The 20,473-nt window shown below is 48.8% G+C and overlaps 1 protein-coding gene across 7 annotated transcripts in view; it reads right to left on the bottom strand.

Annotated features, from left to right (window-relative positions):
• Positions 1–3,156: 3,156 nt before the first annotated feature.
• CHD2 (chromodomain helicase DNA binding protein 2) overlaps positions 3,157–20,473 on the bottom strand; it is a 53,484-nt gene continuing 36,167 nt past the window's right edge. For 5 of the 7 annotated variants that reach the window (XM_080626139.1, XM_080626142.1, XM_080626144.1 and 2 more), the window contains 18 exons: positions 19,759–19,907; positions 19,150–19,249; positions 17,689–17,781; positions 17,268–17,441; positions 16,221–16,396; positions 14,818–14,859; positions 13,645–13,784; positions 12,771–12,909; positions 12,481–12,631; positions 11,542–11,664; positions 11,117–11,245; positions 10,330–10,470; positions 9,052–9,186; positions 8,502–8,680; positions 8,016–8,115; positions 7,281–7,497; positions 6,864–7,113; positions 3,157–6,750 (listed from right to left, as the gene is read on the bottom strand). In XM_080626139.1, coding sequence (XP_080482265.1) covers positions 6,417–6,750; positions 6,864–7,113; positions 7,281–7,497; positions 8,016–8,115; positions 8,502–8,680; positions 9,052–9,186; positions 10,330–10,470; positions 11,117–11,245; positions 11,542–11,664; positions 12,481–12,631; positions 12,771–12,909; positions 13,645–13,784; positions 14,818–14,859; positions 16,221–16,396; positions 17,268–17,441; positions 17,689–17,781; positions 19,150–19,249; positions 19,759–19,907 — 2,772 coding nt within the window. In that variant the 3' untranslated portion in view covers positions 3,157–6,416. The remainder of the gene's footprint in view (positions 6,751–6,863; positions 7,114–7,280; positions 7,498–8,015; positions 8,116–8,501; positions 8,681–9,051; positions 9,187–10,329; positions 10,471–11,116; positions 11,246–11,541; positions 11,665–12,480; positions 12,632–12,770; positions 12,910–13,644; positions 13,785–14,817; positions 14,860–16,220; positions 16,397–17,267; positions 17,442–17,688; positions 17,782–19,149; positions 19,250–19,758; positions 19,908–20,473) is intronic. The other 2 variants (XM_080626141.1, XM_080626140.1) reach the window with 2 other exon arrangements.

Here is a 20,473-nt window from a genome sequence, read left to right as displayed (position 1 = left end):
GCCGAAGGATTTGCCAGGGGGAAAAAAATCCCCCTTTTTCCTATCTCCCCACCCCAAAAAGCTTTCAACAGCAGCCCCCGGCGCGCTCCCGATCCTGCGCATGGCGAGCACCGTCTCCGCCTGCGCCCCACTCCCGCGGGCTCTGGATCACCTCGTTCTGCCAGTTCTTTGCACCTTATTTGACTGCTGACGGGAGAATCAAACAAAGCAGCAGCCACATCTCCTATCAAGTTCTTTCTTGCACCGTAAATCTCACAGCCCTAACGCTTTGCAACTCAACCGTTCCGAAAAGGGCGTTAAGCAACACGGAGGGGAGCAGCTCCAGAGCTTCTAGAAGAAAACACACACACACACACGGGGTTCAGCTTCCAGCTGCTGGGAAGTCCCCTGGGAGAAGCGGGGTGCGGAGGGACACCCCACTGCTAAGTGCAGCGCTGGAAAGGTTCCACTTGAGACACTGCACCTATGGTTATGCAAAAGAAAGGCAGGAGTGACTTGAGAATTAATACATTTAAAACGGGAAAGTTTTACTCCATAGGGTGTAGGGGGGGGTTATGGGGGTGCCCCCCCCGCCCCCCCCTTTTTGCAAAGCACCGGGCACACCGGGGAAGGGGAGCACAAGGGAACCTGCCCGCCGCTGTCACAACAACCCTCCGCCGGGGGCTGCTTTGATTCCCACCATCTCCTTCCTTGTGGGATGAGACAAAGAAGATGAGGTCAAGGAAGAACCCGCACTGCGACTGCTTGGGAAAAACGGGGATGGGGGGGGGGGGGACACACACCGAACCTGAGCCCCGCTCGCTCGTTTGAAACATGTGGCAAAGCGCTGCAGAGAGGGAAGAGAAAGAGGCCCCGAGACAGGGGCCGGAGGCGGCTGTCCAAGGGCTGGAGAAACACGGGGGAAACGCTGCGAAATGAAGAGGCTGTTCCTTACCTGAAGGGAAGATGCAGAGAAAGACAAGGAGGATTTGGAAAAGTCCCAGGGCTGTGGATCCTGCCCCTCTCCCCATACCCATCCATCCAGCTCGAGCTTTAACCACTATCCTCTCCCTGGAAGAAGAGTTGGAAAACAAAAATAAGAGAAATGAGGAAAATAAATAAATAAATAAAGTAAAATAAATAAATAATAATAATTAAAAAAAAATAATTCGGTACAATAATCAAATCAAAGACTCACACGGCAGAGGAGGGAGATGCAGGAACCGGCAGCCCCAGCAGACTTTTGCTTCTCCTCCTCCTCTCTTTCCCCTCCCATCGCAAACCAGCCCACACCATCCATCATCCCGCTGCCTTCCAATGTCCGCATCCTCTCGCTCTGCCTCTTCCTCCCGCCGGAGCTTCCCGGGAAGGGGCGGAGGAACGCGGTGCTCTGGGAGGGAGGGGGGCGCGATGATCCCGGCCACGCCGTGCCCCGGTGGGTCCGGGAGGGGCTCTGTTGGTTCTGCCGCTTGTACCGCAGCTCGGGGGGGTTTGGGAGAGGGGCTTCATCCACCCCACGGGGGTCTCGGCGCCCAGCGCGCCCTCCCCGCCTCTGTGCCCTGGGGCTGACCGGAGCGCTTTGGGTGCCGCCTGAATGGTGGAACTTGGGGCAAAAAGTCACTCATAGAGTGAGGGGGAAACTTGAGGCAGGGAGACAGCAGGCAGCGGGGCTGCGGGAGCGATGCTGCAGCCCGTGGGACACAGGGAGCTTTGCTGCTGCCCTGGGCTCCCCATGCGAGCGCTCGGGGTGAGCAGGGCCACGGCGGCCACCGGCCGCTCCTCACAGGGGATGCCTGGGAACAGCCACAGCTGCCGAGCCGCGGCCACACAAAATGGCGCTCGGCCCAGGACCGGCGCCCCCTGGCACACCCCAAAGCGAGGGTCGGGGCTCCTCAGCCGCCCCGTCCCCTCACGGTGTGTATGTGTCAGGGCTGGGTCCTGCGCCCTGCAACCAGCGGGCAATGGAGCCCTTCACGGGACATGCCTGCAGCAGGAACCACAGCTCCGACCTGCACAACAGGGACAGGGCCTGGCCCTGCCCAGCACCGGGGATGGCCACAGCGCTGCTGCACCCTGTGCCTATGGAGCAGACGCTGCTGTGGGACCGACCGGACCTGCCTGGCCCGGAGAAGGGGAAGTTGCACCACACCGAGGGGTTGTTTCCCCACCGGCTGTGGCCAGGCCTCGGGTTCAGCTGTGGTGCTGGGTTGAGCTCTGTAGAACAGAGCCCATATCCTCGCCTGCCCCTGCTCCGGCTCCTGCTCCTCCAGCTTTTCTGTGGGTACCCTGGGGATGAAAGGAGCCAGCTCAGAATGAAACCCAGCACCTGCCTCCTCAGGTACTCACCCACTGTGCTGCAGGCAGGGACACCCGGACCAGCTCCCGTCCTCCCTGTGCCTCCCTCCAGCCGAGCCCCTCTCCCTGCTGCAGCCCTGCAGCAACAGCCAGGACCTCCTTCCATTGGGAAAGCAATTTTTCAGGGCCACGGAACTCAGTGACATTTCACTGTTGGCTGCAACTTGGCTCAGCTGCAGAGGCTGGGGAGGGCTGGGCCCAGTGGCTACACGTGTGAAAAGTGCTTCTTACAATGAGCTCGTGTAACGGGGGAGAAATGGCTTCAAGCTTTGCACCTTGTCTTGCCATGCAGGCATCACTGGGGATGGGTGGAAAGACTGAACCAAAGCAGCGCACAGGATGCCCATAGCATCCCACCTGGATAGAGGCACGTCCTCCTGAGGCTGGGGACAGTGCAGAGAGCTCCATGCGTGCAGCAGGAGCAGCAGTTCTCCTGGAGGAAAGGGTCAAAAAGATCTTTACATACCTCCAGAGATCCAGAAGAGACAGAAGTTGGTTAAATACAGAAACACTGGTGCCATCCCAGCGAAATCCTGGTGGAAATGGGCGAGGAAACGCATGGCTTCTCCTGATCATGTGGAAATTCCCATCTGAAGGGGTTTGCAAATCTCTTGTCACCGCAGACTGTGAAGCTGTTTAGAACAGCCAAGAACAACATGCTTATTCCTGCACTGTGAAAACACCCATCATGGCATGCCCAGGGCTGCAGGGAAGGGTCCTGGGATCCCAAAACAGCCCTGGACACACCATGAGCACCCCCCAGACTCCCCAGGGACACACCAGGAACACCACGGAGCCCCCAGACTCACCACACTGGCGCTGTTCTGAAAATCTCCGTAACACTTTTTAATATACAAGAATCAAAAGTACAGCAGTTTTACAATGTAGGAAAATTTCATACATACTATATAAACAACATATTTACATCAGAAATCACTAGGACAGTGGCATGGGGGTTTTTTTCTTCTTTCCCACAAATATAAATTAATATTAATTACTGTTTTTAGTCAACAAGTTTCAAAGTCCGTGTTTTTTTACAGTAAGAGTCCTTCTCTCCCAGGAGGGGAGGCAGAGGTTGGGAGGAAACGGGTGAAAGCACAACACTATTTTTGTGGGGGTCACTTGAACCGTTCACGGACGACTGTCAGAACACTGTAGTATCCATCCTGTTGGGCACCACATCGCCTGTGCCTGCAGCAGGTTTCAGTGTGCAGGACTCCGTCGTGTGAATGACACAAACTTTACACCATTTCCAAAGGGGTCAGGCTGAAAAACTCTTGGTTTATAAAATAAAAACCCAGCAAATTGCTACTTTTTTCTGCCAAGAGGGAATCTCACAGCTGGCTCACAGGGAAAAGCTGTCCCAGATGTTGTTACAAACACTGCAGTGAGGTTTATGGCTGTGGACCTGTCCCCTCCGATCCCACTGGCACCCAAGTGACTGCACCTGGTTATGGTCCCTGTGCTGAGAGGACATAAAATGCATGTGTGTATGTGTGTGCTCAGAGAGGACTTTCTCCCAAATCTAGTTCATCTTCACTGGAACAGGTTGCCCAGAGAAGCTGTGGCTGCCCCAAACTGTGAAACTGCAGTACCAGGCTAAGGTGGCAGCGGGAACAGCTCTTTGGTGGATATGGGAAAAGCTTTTGCTGTTGCACAAGAAGAAAACCCCAACCAACCTCATACCCTGGACCCAGGCTGAGCAAGAAACCCCCACATCTGGACACAGAAAATGCCTCTTGCTGGGGTTCAAAGTTTTCCTCCACCAACTGTAACACTGGTCTGGCCAGCACTGCCTTCTGCTACAGGTGTATGGCACGAGCTTTCCATCACGATAGCACCGCTTGGTGAACAAAAAGAGCACCTCTCTGCTCCTCTGAGGTTTCCTCCATTTTCACATGAAAAGCTAATCCCTCTGAAAAGAAAGGACCTCTTTGTTGAATACCACAGCAAGCGCCTGCAATCACAGCTTAGTGAGGAACACTGCTATCTCACACCTCCCCTCGCCTCACAGCTCCAAAGGGGGGCTGTGGAAGCTTTCAGCTCCTCCTGCACAGCTCAACGCTAGTGTAACACTACTATCTCAGAGCAGTGCAGTGCCCCTAAGCAAGCAAAGCTGCTCTGCAGTTGGTGGAAATCTTGCAAAATAAAAACACCAAAAAGGGGAGCAAAACACTTCCTGTGTGTCCCGTTAAACCAGCGGGCTCAGGAAGGAGCAACAGCAGCAGGTTTCAAGGGATACATGGCATGGAATGGGACATGGGGGTATTAGTGTTGGTTTGTGTGTGCCTGCCAAGGCACTGTCTGGAGTCAGGAAGCCAGCCCTGAACACCATCTCCCCTCACTGTTTGGGGGAAGGGACATCACAGCTTATTAGGGTCAGATACTGGCACCTCAATAGGAGGCCAAGCTTCTGTCCCCCAGCAAAAAGAGTCTGGAACAGCCTGGTCTTTAACACTGAGCTCCAGAAGATGATGCACCATGCTCTGGGCAGCCCAGCTGCTGGGAGAGCTTTGTGACTGGTCTCCAGGATGTGACTCTATGGAAAAAGGCCTAGGACCTGAAAAATCACCACCATCACTGCTACTTCTGGCCAGCAGCCTGTGCACAGCCCCTCTCATCACACCCATCTCCAGGCTGAACACGGTTCTGCACCAGACACCGAGGCTCCAATACTTGGAGGGCTGTTTGCTCTAAGTGCACTGAGCTGGGCTGCAGACTCCTCTCTTCCCTCTGCCATGCCGGGCTCTTAAGACATTTGCTCCAAGGATATTTAAGGACCCCAGTCCTGAATTCCTCACTCTCTCCCTGCTCGCTTTAGGTGCTGTCTTTCAGTGCAGCAGTTACTGCTGATGGCTGAACAGCAATCAGCTCACTGCACTCCTACTGAACTCTGCTTCACCATCCCTCATCCTTCAGTTGCAGCAGAGGTTTCTGATCCCTGTTTGGTGAAGTGCAGAGAAATGACTTGCCCAAAGTCTAAAACACTTCAGTGGCAGGGAGATGAGGAGGTTCAGGATACCCAGAGCCATCTTTGACCTTGCAGCACCTGGACCATCCCAGCTGCCCATGTCAGAAGAGAAGAGGAGTTTTGTTATGAATTCCTGAGCTCTGCCCAGTGGGAAATACTGTTCTCACCTGATTTACTTCTTACTAGTTACAAGTTAATAAGCCTTTGCTAAGAAAGTCTTTCTTTTTCCCCCCACATATCCCAAAGCCTCTGGAGTCAAGATTTGCCAGCTGTAGCCCTAGAGATGGCAGGTCAGCCCCACCTCTTTAGCTGCAGGAGACACAACAGCAATCAAAGCTGAGCCAGTTTCTTGAAATGGATAGGGACATGGAAATGGTAATATGGCCAGGAAAGTTACGGATTGTCACCAGCATGGCTCCAGCTCCTTTGGAGTCACTCTGCAGGGACACCACATCCCTCTTTCAACCAAGCTTGGCTGCTGAGGGACTCTTCTGTCCCTCTTTGAGTATACCCTCCCACTGCCCTATGCTGGTTTCACACAAAGCCCATCCCAGCCAGTTTATCCCCAATCCCAAAGCAGCATCTGTCAGGTAACACAAGCACAGTCTTTAAGCAGCATCGATCTGCCTTCTTGGTTTGGGAAAACACTGGCTGGGGAAAAATCCCTTGGGTCCATCGGACTGGGGAAAACAAAACCAAACTGAATGAGGCAGCAAAGGCTGGTTCCAGCGTTCAACAGTGGAAGAGGGGAAAGGAAACTGAGAGTTAAACATTGACAGGGGACAATTCCCTTGGGTCCATTGGACTGGGGAGAACAAAACCAAAACAAGGAATGAGGCAGCAAGGCTGGTTTCAACATCCAGTAACAAAAGAGAGGAAAGGAAATGGGAATCTAAACTGGAACAATGAATGAAGGGGAAAATGAGGGGGAAAATGAGGGAAAAAATGAGGGAAAAAAAAATCTTCCTCTACCTAATCCCCCAAATTTCCTCCCTGACCCAGGAAGATGATAGCAGCATGTTCAAAGTTTCTGGTTGTTGTCTTGGAGAAAGCAGCAGTTGTTGCATCAAACCAAGTATTTCAGATGTCTGCCTTCTCCCTCTCAGTCACTTTATGTTTTCCGAATGTTCCAGTTGTAATCTGGATTGGTCTTCTGTTCTAATGACCTATCCAGAGGTGACCTGTGATCCAGAGGTGACTTGGGATCGAGAGGGGATTTCTGAGAGGGGGGAGAGCGAGGGTCCGACACTCCAGCGTGAGGTGGAGGGAGAGGCTGTTTGTAATCTCCTGATTTGTCTGTGTGGAAGGACCGGTAGTGGTCCGAAGGTCCTTGGCCATGGTATCCCATGGGTGGCCTGTGGTCAGACATCCGCCTGAAATCCTGCTGGTGGTAGTTCTGAGGCCTGAACTCATCAGATCGCCGACGCTTGGAATCGTGGTGGTGCCTGCAGAAAGAGAACAAGATTTTTGGAGAGCAGTTCCCTAAGGAAAGCCCAGCCGTCACAGTGCTTCCCTGCACGTTCCTCCCAGTCTTTCCAAGAGGAAAGGGAATAATTACCTGTCGTAATAATCTCGGTGGCCTCGGTGGTCTCGATCACTGTTGTACTGTTCGTACGGCCTCTTGCGGGACAGGTTGTTGGGTCTGTAGCTCCCAGAGCTCCGGTGGGGCTCTCCACGAGACCGCCGATCCCCGTAGTGGTGGTCCTTGTACCAGTGCTGCTCGTACTGGTGATGCCGCTCCCCGCCCCACATCTGGTTGCTGTTGCCACCGTAGTTGAACTTCCGATCCCTCTGCCATTCTCCTCGGTCTGCAATGAGGAAAGCACCACTGAGTGTCTTCCATGCTCTAGTTTAATGTGCTGAATTCTCAAAGAAATGATAACCTGACCAGCCACAGGTCCCAGAAGAATTTGTGTCCGAGAGCAAAGAGCCATTAGTTTACAAGGGATGATTTCTCCTGGCTTGCAGCACTCACCCGTGTTGCTGAAATGTCTCTTGTTTGGATGGCCATAGTTGTCCCGTGGGTGCCCGTGCATCTGCTGCTGGGCGTGGGAAGGGGGCAAGTGGATCTTCTGGGAATGAGGGTTGTGAGGCACGTGAGACTGGGACATCACAGAGTCGCGGCTGGAGCCTGAAGGCTCTGGGCGGAACGGCTTCTTCATGCTGGACATGTCCTCCTTCTTCTTCTGCTCCTGCATGGTGGAAGAGAACGTTACAGCTCCACTGCTCCCTCACCAAAGGATTCAGACTATGTGACCAACGGCCTTGGCTGTCAGGCTCTGGAATGTTCTTCAGAGTCCCCATGCTGTGGGCCACCTACCTCTTTGAGCATTTGCAGAACCAGCTGTGCCCAAGCATGGTATAAATGGCAATGGCACAAATGTGATGGAGGACAGGAACAATGTAGCCCCACATGGCCCCACTTCTACATTCTGTCTCTAAAGGGCTGTTCACTCTCAAGGTCAACCCAACACAAGGTGCCACACCAAGTAATGATTTCTCTTGGTCAGAACAGCCAGAACAAAGTGACCAGTGCTGTCAGGTGAAGGGAGAAATGCCACGCCAGAGGTGGCAAATGCAGCCAGACCGATGAGATGTTAAGAAAACTGCAGACTGCCATAACAATAAAGCAAACCCATGAAAGAAATGACATTTCAAGTGTGACAACTTTTAAGGGAAGCAACCAAAGGGAAGGCACTTCAGATCTCACCTCTTCTTCCTGTGATCTTTTCTTATGAGCCATCTTGTAGAGTTTGTGCAGTTTTCTGGCATCAAATTCTGTGAATTTTGACACAAATATCCACAGGTTCCTAGGAGGACATGAACATTTTCTGTTAGATGCTACATCAGCAGTTTAAGTGCCAATTGCTTTCAAGCCAACATCAAATTAGTTCTACCCTCCCTGGAAAACAGTCTCAGCCCAGCTCAGGACAGGATGAGCAGGAGAGTTGGAACCACGTTCTTCAGAGCAAAATAAAGAGGTTTGCGTTGGTTTATCTGAAGTAGCTCTGAAGTCAGTTTAGCTGAAACCAGCACAAAGAGAACAGCCATGGACTGAGTGGGCCAGAGAACACAAGATTCCACTTGTTCAGTAAGAGGCAAATGGTGAGCTCATCCACATAAAACCTAGCAGCCTCTGAGGACCCTTCTTAAATATCACAGACCAGCCAAACCCGAAAACAAAATGACCCCTCACCTTCTCCATAACTTGATATGGTCCTGGTCAGTGTAGGCTTTAAGGCACTCAGAGATGCGGTCCCCAATTTTTAGGAGGCAGCTGCGTGTGTGCTCCAGCTGTTCTTGAACCGTCAGTCCCTTATCAGGCTTATCGAGTTGCTTCAGTGCTTTTTTGACTGGTCTCATCCTTTCCTTGCACTTGAAAAAGCAAGACAGTAGAAAGTGATTCCTTTGGCACAGGGGTCTACACTGCTCCTTTGTTAATCAGAGCAGGAAGAAGTGCTCTCCTGAGCCATTAGGCAAGGAGCAGTCAGAATCACTGAATAGTTTGGGTTAGAAAGGAAGTGCCATTTACAGCAGCTGCTAGTAGGTACAGAGAAGGCTGGTGGATAACACATGCACAAGGTTCCACCATGCTCTCACATCAGCCAGAGGACATCACTGTGGGACATTAGGACAGGCCCCACACCCTGACACCTAAAACACGTCCTTGGATAACGTGGAAGCAAACCCTGGCTGCCTGGCTGGGCTCTGCCACTGCCCTCCCATCTCCCAAGGAAAATACTCACTATACTGAATGTTTCTTGGTCCAGATCATCATCTTCCTCTTCCCCAATAGGAATTGGCTCACTCCCTGCAGTAATGTGGACAGGACCTTGTGATCTCTTCCCTTTATTTCCCGATTTGGCTTCACCACCTTTAGGCTTTACAAGGACAAATTACACACATCACATGAGGAGCCAGATCCCAAGTGATCCAACTAACAACCTCTGCACTGTTGTTACTGGCAGTGAGTAAACCCCGGGCACTGCTCCTACAACTTTCTGCCCAAGATCCCCAACTGTTTAGCTGCAATGCCTCTATTTATCATCCCTGTGGGAGTAGAGACAAGTCAAAGACAACATTTTGGACATGAATACGATATTCATACTCATTAAGAGAAAACCAACATTGAAGACTTGGAAGAGAGCTTAAGCTAAAGAATATATATCCCTTGCAAAGGACAGAGCTCAGAGTAGTCTCATGTCTTCAGCTTCATGTGATGTTGCTAGTCCTCACACCCTCTGGAAAGCAACCCTCAAATCATGGCCTGTTAGAGTAAACTTGGATCATAACAAAAATCTCTGGAAAGCAAACTTTCCCCTATATAAGTAACCAAGCTTCTTGCTTTGTACTTATGACCTCAGTGTCAAAACATAGTGGGCAGGGTGTACATACCTGTTCCCTGGACAGGTACTTCAGGTCATTATTACAGAAGCCTTCCCCCCCAACCCCCTCCAGTTTGAACCCAGCCTCAGGGCACTTGTACCCATAATTCAAGGGACATTTTAGTCCACAACATACCATTGATGTTGAAACACTCATTCTGGTGAGTCCTGAACAGCGACAAGGCCAACTTAGTCTTGATGGTGTGGACATTTGGGATATTTGGGGTGAGCTTAGATTAAAGGGGACTACAGACAAGGAGCTGCCAACCCTGTGATAAATCGCAGCTGAACAGAACTTGGATCTGAGTGCTCCAGGCTCTTCTCCCTTTCTTCCTTAACATCAGCTATTTGGCCATATTGCTCTCATAAGGACAGCTGTACGTGAAAGGCAATCTGACAAAATCTCTTCCTTTTTGCTCACATTCCATCAAGCTTTAAGATATATTCCCCTTTTCTACTTTTTATTGCAATTCTTCACAATAAGAATTCAGGAGGGCTGAAAAAGGGATAATGCCTCACCCCTCAGTGCTTCATTGATGTCTCTTCACACAAACTTTTAATGAATCATAAGCCTCATAGCTTGCCCTTCTGCTCAGAAACCTCCCTAGCTCTTAAACTGCTCCCCAGAGCACCACATACCTTCTCTTTCTTGTCTTTTGTCTTCTTTTTCTCTTTATCGCTTTCCTTTTCCTTCTTAGTGGTTGTCTGTTTTTCCTTGTTCTCTTTGTTCTCTTTCTTCTTCTGTTTCTTTTTCACTGGGCAATTTTCCAAGCCATCCTCCTAGAAAATCAGCACAAAGTTGGAGTCCCTCACCTCACATACACTTTCTTCCATAAAGCTTCCATCCTTGAAACAGGCAATTTTTGAGGTCCATCCAAATTTGCCCTCACACCTCTTTAGCCAGACAGCAAGCCCTGCTGAACCAGCTGCAATCCTTGACTAAAGGGTATACAAAACAGATGAGCCCAAATCTGTAACTAGCTGGCACACTGTATATAAGCACTGCTTCACTCTGCCAGCTCTGCTCGAGAACACTCAGCCCCTAAGGTAGATACTGATCAGCACATGAACAAAAAGTCACAGACTACAAGCCAAACCACTCAAAGACAGAAGGTTTTCTAAGCAACAGCACGACCTTGGTAAACTCCAGCTTCACCACTGGCTGATGTACTGAAAAGGAGAGGAAAACTATTCTTCTTTCTCTCCTTTATAAGGGCAACAGACTTTGTCCTGAGACAACCTTTCCTCCAGTCAAGATGTGGATCCATTCTAGGATCCCACAAAACAATGCACTAAAAGCGTGGGTGGAAAAGGTCCTTCTTTCACCCTCAAAGCTGTAAATGTGTTTTTGTGTTCGCCAGTCTCCTGCAATAACAACACACCTTAAGGAAACCTGGGAGAACCACTACCCACCAAGTTGACTCACCTTGACTTCACCTTCTTCTGACTGGTTGTCTGAGTGCCGAGGAGAGAGGAGTTCATTCCCGTGCTCATCTTTGACTTTGGGAGCCTTGTTCTCTTTCTTTACTCGTGGTTTCCTCTTCTTTAGCTTGCCCTGGTGAAAACACAGAACAAGTCAGGGCAAGCGAATAGCTACAGCTACTTCCTGGGGACATACCCCATCTCCTGAACATCTTACAGACACCTGCAGGACAGCAGGAAGCCTCATGAGCCTGCGTCCTTCAGTTAAATGTAATAGTTCTCATTTCAGTATTGCAGTGCAACCAGATAACAGACAAGTCCATATTCTTTCACATAAATGATGTTCAGTGACCTGAGGACACACACTGTCTCCCACCACCAGCCACCCAGTCATCCCAAAATCCCCAGAACCAAGCAGCTGCATCTCACCTCTTCCCCATCTTTCATGTTTTCCTTCTTGTCCAGATCTTTCTTCAGCAGTTTCAGTAGATAATCAACTCGGGTCTGGAGCTGTTTTCCCTGAGGTTTCTTATCTGTCTCAACAGGTAGGATCTTTGATAAAAACAGAAAAATATATAGCCAAATACACCTAGCAAACCTTGACAAGAGATACGCATTAGCAACAGTCCTTCCAGGCCCAGCAAAGGGTCAGACACGCTGCATCTTCTGAGAGAACAGGAAGGTTCAAGCATTTCTTCTACCTCTCACACAGACTCTGCCAGTCTAGCCAAAACCAAAGCTCCTAGTGAGTAAGCCAGCATCCCTCCCTTGGCCTGTTGCAGAAGTGAAAGGAGCCCAAGGCAGCTCTCTAGATTCTCTATGATCTTTCTTGTAAGTATGCAAAGGAAGAAAAAAAACTCCCAACACCTTTGCAAACTGTTTTTAGGTTGCAAAACTGAGTCCACTCTCCTTGACACATCACATTTATTTGTGGCAGCCTTGTCACAGCGGGCTGGTCCCCTCTGGTAACCGGAGACATTGCTACAGCAATGATACCGATGCAGCAAACACAGCTGCAAGGTGCCACTCTGTGGATGAACTGTCTCAGGCTGCCAGCCAGGTTACCCTCATGCTTCATTGGAGGTTGGGTGGCACGGCTCAGACAATTGTTTCCATTGCAAAATGCCTTTCTGAACTTGATGTAGAAAGGCTCCCAGCCACAGGCTCATCTTTGCTATTTTACTGCCCATCAAATAGCACAACTCTGCTTTCCATCAAGCAACATTCCATGGGGGTCACTGCTTTCCCCATTATTATTGATCGTGATTTTTTGAAGGGTTACAAACAGAAACATCTGTTTCTGAAGTAAATCAAACTTGTTCTCTATGAACAACGGACCCAATGCAAGCAGCAAGCAAAGCCACCTACCTTATCAGATAGCTTCAATTCCGGATCTGTTTTAATTAGTTCCCAGTTTCCATAGCCATGCTCGTAAATTCCCACTAACAACCGAGAATCCTCCTCCACTCCCCAGTCGACATCAAAATGGGCAGCTTTGACCCGACACGTCAAGCGGTACCTGAAAACATTTCAAACATGAGTTGATTCTAATGCTCTGGGAGATAAAGCAAACCCATAGGGCTTGGTTATTCCCTCTTCCCACTACAAAGTCCGGATTCCTAAGCCTCTTTCTGCATTGCCTGCTTAGCCGAACTTACTTCTTCCTTTCCTCTGGGTCTGCAGGAATGGATTTATGCAGCATTTCAAACTCCTCTTCATGCTGGAGGATGGATTTCACATTGACTTGGACACCGGAAATCTTCATAGTAGGACCTCTTCTTTTCCCAGGCCCTTTCCCTGTTCAACAACAGAACATAGCAACTAAGGGACCTCCTGTAGGAAGAGGTGCCTCTGTAAAAATATCTAGGCACAGAGATCAAGACCTTGCCCTCAACCTCTTCTTTAAACAGCAGGCCCAAGGTAAGTTTTCTGTCACTAACTCCCTTAGATCTACAATCCAAACACCTCCACTATCATCTTAAAAACACATCTAAGGACACCGGAGCTGTTGCTTCAGTGGTTTTGTTCAGCTGCAGCAGGCAGACTCCCAGCAGAAAATCCAGCCCAGACCCCTCTATCTCCAAATCAACAGCACAGAACAGCCATACATAGAGCAGTTAATGATGAACTCATGTCCATCATTATCATCATCAGTTGACGATTAGCACTCTGGGAAGTGCTAATTGTGGATCCTGCTTTACCACGGAGCACACAGCATGTTCGACTCCTAGTCCAGGGGCAGTTAAAATATGATCTGCTTTGCCTTGTGGGCCAGCATTAAGCTGATTACTTCAGCCTCTCCCAAAAAAACCTCATGTTTAGCAGAAGCCAACAGACCCAAATGCAACTTTCCAGGCTGAGCAGAAGACTCAGGGGCTTCTCTCCATTGGTGAGATGGAGATGTGTGCTCTCTCTTTGCTTTTAAATCGCACTGTGGCATGCTTCCCTGCCCAGCAAGGGCATGGTTTTCTCCCCAGCTCCATGCAACTCCCCCAGAATCATCCCAACAGCAGCACACAACCCTCTGCTTACCTTCACCTGGATTTTCTTTCAGTTGCTCCTCATATTCTTGCATTGCTGACACACAGCTACTGCGGATGAGTTCCCCTAACCGTTTCAGATCAGCCACAGACTTATCCACCAGCTCAGCATCCCGGGCAATACACTCCAGCCTGGAAAAGGGGAAAAAAAGGTTCATATTTGATAAAACATACCTCCTCTCTGCCACTTCCTGAGTGATTGTTTCATAGCTTTTAGTACTCAGTGCTGTGAAACCTGCACAAGTCAAGGTTGTGCAGGAAACAACACAGTTTTCGTCTGTTTTTCAGGTCTCTCAGCTGCAGTACAGAGCAGATGTAGTACAGCTGATCCAGCCCTTTGGATTTTCTAGTATTCAAGCAAAGGTGAGAACTGTCTGTCTTGGGCACAACAGGCACCCTCTGTGACTGCACAGTGTGCCTTTAGCTTTCCCAGTTCCATATTAACTCCATTTGATGGTCAAAAGCTGCCATCTGCTGTCCCGTTTGCCTGGCTGAAGTTAGTAACAGCAAGGTCCATTTGCCAGCCTTGTGTTTCACAACAGGAGAGTACAATCAGCTGAAAATCCAATAATTTTTCATACAATACATGCAGGGATCCCTCCCTCAGGTCTGAGACCTGAGCAAGGGCTACAGCCTTCCAGAGCCAGCACACATACCTATCTCCCTTCCTTCCTCACGCTGGGTAACAGCATCCAGGCAGGGCTATGAAAACCCTTGCTCGAGGACAGTGTGTGCCTCTCCTGGCTTCCTTTCAAGAGGGATATAGCAGCCAGAGAAAGATGCTCCAAATTCAGTCTTGAAACTAACATGCATGGCAAAAGCTTGGCATTTTGGGTAGCATTTGCTGTTCAGACAGCTGCTCCCTCTCCTTTCTAGGCAGAGTGGAAATGCCCAAAGGCCCAGGCTCTGCCAGCAGGATGATGCTGTGTACAGCCCGGCGCCACTACTGTTCTAGCTGGATTTTGGCCAGCGTTCATCAGTGCTCATCAACTAAGACATGAGGGACTGTATGGCAGGGCTGAGGTTACTGACATATGACAGCAAGGCTTTGTGCTGTCCATGGAGGTTGTATCAAACACCTATAGCAATGTGTTTATGGCTGTGCTTTGAAATCCAACATCCCCACACGATTACCCCTCTGGAGCTGGGCTAGGTTGGGACTCACCGTTCAAGAGGCAATCCAAACTTCTTGTAAGCCTTGATAAACCTAGGCAAAAACCAAAACAAACAGGAACTAAACCAGCTGCCATAAAAAGTGGGTCCAATATCAAACACTTGGAATATATTAATTACAGCCTGCCACATAATCAACCTTGCATTCCACACCGATCAGCTAAGCACCTTTCAGCACCAGGAAGCCTAATTCATTAGTCCCCACAAAGAGTTATGTGACCTCGGCTGGAGAAGAACACAACCTTATTGTGAATGTTGAATGTTTGACAGATGAGCGGAAGAAAAAAGAGGAGAGGCATAACCGCAGTGTAAAAACAATTCAAAGAAAGCACTGGCTCACACCAGGATGGTAATTATTAACTTCATTTTTCCAAGGAGAAAAAAAGAGCTATTAAATCAATGTCATTAGCAATTGTAATGCTCTACCCATCACACAAGCGCCAGATGTGGTGCAATCCATCACAGAGGTTTGCAGACAAGGATTGCTGTTTAGTTTTAGGTCTTATTTTTATGGTGAAAATCACTGCCATGGCTAACAACTTTAGGGCAAAAGTCAGACACCACTGATACAACTGAACAAGTGCCTTGTGCTGGGATTAGACCCAAAGGCTTCAACTACAGATTATTTTTCAAATGAGTTATTTTTTTCCCTTCTTTCCATCTTGTGCTCTTTCAGCCTCTTTCTACTGCATCACAGTAACCTACATGGCTGTTAGAAAAGGAAGGAGGTGTTGTGATGTGAAACCTATGTTTTCAGTCTGGGTATGGAGCAGCTACCACAATCCAGGAAGTCTGACCATCTCCTGCTTAATAATACATCAACTCAGAGATGGAGATTTAAGGAAGACTCAAAGATATTTGGGAAAGGCTTGGGTATTAAAAAATATGAGAAGAAAAGAATTTAGCCATCAGCTGACTTCAGCAACTGATGGTGCACAAGAGGACACACAACCACTGGGATCAGCAGGACCAGTGCTTCTCATGGGGGCACTTTCACTTAAAGCTTAAATCAGCAGAACTACTGCCAGGAAAACATCAGGAGTGCCAGAGTCCTTGGCTTCTCCAGCTCTATATCTCATGGCACCTCATGTGCAGTACGGAATTAGCTCATCCACTTGGCCCAAGAAGGGCAGTTACAACAAGGATTAATTTAGGAAGGTACCAGCTCCACTGTAGCCTGACTACAGACAATCCAGTCCATTTTGCACAGACCTGAATGTTAAGGTCATCAGCTGAACTATACAAAGGTGCAGAAGCTGGCCCAGTGGACCAGCCCCTCCTAAACCACTGACCCGTTTAGAGGTGAACTGTTCCTGGATTAATCTGGGAATCCCGTCCACCTGCATGGGATTTCTGTATTTATTTCCTGAACTGTCTCTTGTGCCCAGCACTGACCTCCTGATTTCAGCATCAGTAAATCCTTCCACAGTGTCTTTTCTAACACTCCGAGGACGTCCCCTGCGCTTTGGTCTCTTCTCATCATCAGTATCGTCAGTCTCACTTTCTGATCCAGACGATCTCTGAAGCCTTCTCTTCGTTTCTGCATCTGATTCACTGTCGTTTGTCTGAGCCTGTATGTGCCAGAAAAACAGCACTACAGTTAACAACTGTAATCTGCCAACCTTTTCTGTCGCTCTCATGCACTGGCAGTTTTGCATGTTCAATTGTAAACCACCTCAGCATCTCTTCTTGAAGATGCAGGAGCCCATGTAATCAACCCAGCGAGGCTGCACACCCTTGCAGCTTCCAGCTGGCTACAGCCCTGGTGGTTATCCTCCATTAAGTCTTCTAGACAGGAGTTTCACAGTTGCATTTTGATTTACTAAGGTATAAGATGTAATAAAACATATTGATTACCATGGGTTTCTGCCACAGTCCCTTAGGCTGTTTTGACAATTCAGAAATGAGTCTGGAATCATCCAATATGAATTTATTCTTCTCCCAAGTTTTCACCTGTTTTTTTCTAGCTTTTCCCAGAGAACAGATCAAAAGCATGTAAAGCCCCCTATCCCAGAAGAATTTCCTTGCACAGTCTGCTTTCTGTGGGACTGAGGTAGATCCCATCACCTAAAAAAGAACTTGGGAAGGCACCACCTCTTTTGCCTGCAAGAGCCACATTTAGGAAAGACAAGCCCAGGGAGCATCCAAGTAAAATGGCATCAACTGCAATAAAATCTGCATTCCACGGTTTGATATTTTGCCCTGTACATGAGTCTATTTTGTCTGCTAAGACAAGTCATACCAATACAGGCTGTCACACTGCATTACAAACCATGGGCCGAATGCACGATGCCATCAAGAGGTCAATGTGCTACCTCTGTGCTTTACTCCCAACCAACTTTGGAGGAGGGAAAGAAGAACTCAAGACAGGTTCCCTTGACCACTGTCTTTGCCAGCTCTTGCCTCCTGCCCCTCAGCTCCTCGATACTGTCGAGGCTGTACCTTTTTAGTCGAGCTCCGGATTCGAGGCAGCATGTAGATTTCCTCCAGTTCTTTCTGCCTTTCTTCCTCCTCCACCTTTTTCCTCTGCTCCTCTGGAATGATATCATCCCAATCCTTCTGGGACCGCTCCTCCAGCTCTGTCTCTTCCTCCTCCATGGTTGCAAAGTTGGCCACCTTTTAGAAGCAAAGGAACAAGTTTAGAAACTCCCTTTCCCTGGAAGGAATACCCCAGAGCTGTCTGCTAAGCTTCAACTCCTCTATGTCCCCAGCTGCCAAACCCTCCCAACCCCTCAGCAAAGTGCTTTGTACAGGTCGCCTCTCACTGGGCAAGATTTGTCCTGTCTGTCACTGACCTTACCACCATGGCAAGATGTAGGAAGCCACAGCCCCGCACCCCAGCACAAGGCCTGGGAGCCCATACCTTGAACTGGGAGAGGAGCTCGTCGGTGGCACTGGTGGACACTTCATTCTCTCGTGTTTCAGCCAGACGCAGAATCTCATCAATGTCCATCTCCTACCAGTCAGAAAGAAGAGAGATGAAACAGAGGGTGCCAAGCACAGCAGGAAAGGAGAGCTTGTCCTGGGTTCAGCTGTAAGTTATTTTTCTCCTTCCTAGCAGCTGGTGCAGTGCTGTGTCTTGGCTGTAGTCTGGGAACAGTGCTGATAACACACTGATGTTTTAGTTGTTATTCAGTAGTGCTTACCCTGATGAAGGACTTATCAGTCTCATCCTCTGCCAGTGAGGAGGGGCACAAGAAATCAGGAGGAAGCAGAGACAGGACACCTGACCCAAACTAGCCAAAGGGGTATTCCATACCACAGCACGTCATGTCCAGTGTATAAACTGGGGGGAGTTACTTGGAAGGCCCAGATCGCTGCTCAGGTTGGGCTGGGTATCGGTTGGTGGATGGTGAGCAACTGTACTGTGCATCACTTGTGTTTGTTGTTTTCTTTTCCTTTTCCCCTTTTGGTTTTATATTCTCTCCCCTTGCTATTTCCCTTATCATTAGTAGTAAGAGTAGTTTCGTATTGTACTTCAGTTACTGGACTCTTCTTACCTCAACCTGTGGGGTTTACATTCTTTCCATTCTCCTCTCCATTGTGCCCAGAGAGGAGGAGGGAAAGGGGGGAGTGAGCGAGCAGCTGCACAGTTCTGTGTTACCGGCTGGGCTTAAACTATGACAGAGCTTTGGAGAACAGACTCATGGGGTGCAGTAGCTAAACACGGCCTGGACTGATACGAGCTAAATGAAGTGCAAATATCTACAGGTTGTCATCACCGAGAGCAAGGATGAACTATCTCAAGTGGTGTAAAAGAGTATGAATAAGGATGATAGGATGGAAGAAAAGGAACAGCAAGGCTGAGCAGCAGGGAAAATGTCCAGACAGTGAGACACAGTAACTGTGGACTGTTGCCCTCAGGGGAAGTTCTGCATCGCAGAAGTTCTCAGGTGATCAAGAGAACTGGTCAAAGCACTCAGTACTGAACTGTCAAAGCAATGGTGCACTGAGGCAGTGTGCTTCACTATGCTGGCTCCTGCCTATGAGAGCAACCAAAGAAGGATTGAAAGAGTGCTCAGAAGAGGCAGGGAGCAGAGCTCTCAGCAGGCTCTGCTGTAATTAGCTATTGAATCCTCAGGAGCCAAGGGACTCTCTTGGGATCTAAAGGTGATCATTATTTAACCCTCAACAACAAGGCTCTCCTCAACCTCCTGGTCCCCCATCCCCAGAGCTCTCTTTCTTCACCTTCTCCAGACTTGCCCTGTTCAACAACCCACACTCATACACAGAGCAAGTACAAAGAGCAAGCAAACACACACTACCCCCCTGTGCAGACCTGCAGAGGACTCCCAACAGCTATGTGATTTCAGTTGCAAACTACCTGAGGCTCCGATTCTTCCCCTTCAAGCTCCTTGAAGAGATCTTCAGCTCCAAATTTCAGAATAGCTGTCAGCTCCTCTTTGTTAAAAGGGTTTGAGCTGCTAGAACAAACAAGGAGAATGTGTTTTGAGCTGTTAAGTCAGCACTTCTACAACACAAAATCATACCAAAGGTTTTCCTAATTAAAGGAAGGAGTAAATTTTCTACCCAGCACTGTAAAAAGCTTTTTTATTGATCTCTTCCCTGCTCCAGCACAGATAACTACTGTAAAGGGAACAGCCTCCATCTACTTGGGGGGAAATGGGGAGAGCCTGAGGTCACTGCCAAACTTCAGCTGTTGCACCACCAGGCTCCCTCAAATCAGGATGATCTCCAGGAAGAAAACAGAAGGTAAAAACAAGTGATGCACTAAAACTAGGTTATCTTTAGATTATCTTTATCCTGTATGTCCAAATTAATGGTTGCATAATCCAAATCAGTGGAAGGTGCCATTATGTATTAGTTTCCTGACCTGTACCCTATCAAATAAACCCTGGGAAACACCAGCAGGGGAAGCTGTTTACACCACGTGCTGTACCAGTCGTCTCTGCTTCCTGACACAACCACTTACTTGGATTGCCCAGAGGTGTTGTCCAGAACAGTCCGGCCAGTGGTGTCCATACGCTGGATCACCAAATGATCCAGCACCATCTTCTTCTTGGCCCTCTCAATGATCTCCTCCTCTACAGTTCCCTTTGTGACCAGGCGGTAAATATTCACCTGAAGGGCAAAAGAAGAGCAGAACTATTTCCTGCACCTAAACAAGCTCTGCTGACACAGCAATGCATCCTTCAGGTGCTTCCCAGGAGACTGGTCTGCAGACATTGTCTCTTCATGTACAGATGTGTCTTTTTAGAAGAAAACCATTCTTCTTATATTTCATGGGAAACAGCATAAAACAGGTTGGTTAATACAAATCTTGTGGCATGCCTGAGCACAGAGTAAAAGTCTAATGAAACAATCACTCTAAATCCAAACTAGCATCAAATTTTTCACATATCTAATAAAACCCTAGTAAAGGTGGATGTTCTACTTCCTAAGGGTAAGAAAGACGAGTCCACAAGGCTGAGAAGTGTGATGCCACAGGTTGGGCTTGTCTGGAACCATCCCAGAACCCAAAGCCAACAGAAAGACCCAACACCTGGCAAATCTGGGCTGATTTTTTCTCTCCTGACTTTTAAATTAGCTTCCCTCATGTTGGCAGCACATGGAGTCAGGACTGGGGGTAAAAAGACAATGTTTTCAGAGGCTCTGGTGAGGTGGGAGCCAGTTTAGATGCACACGCC

This window comes from Psittacula echo (genome assembly GCF_963264785.1).
Source record: "Psittacula echo genome assembly, chromosome: 10".
NCBI classification, from domain to species: domain Eukaryota; kingdom Metazoa; phylum Chordata; class Aves; order Psittaciformes; family Psittacidae; genus Psittacula; species Psittacula echo.
This window is presented reverse-complemented; position numbering and strand designations above follow the sequence as displayed.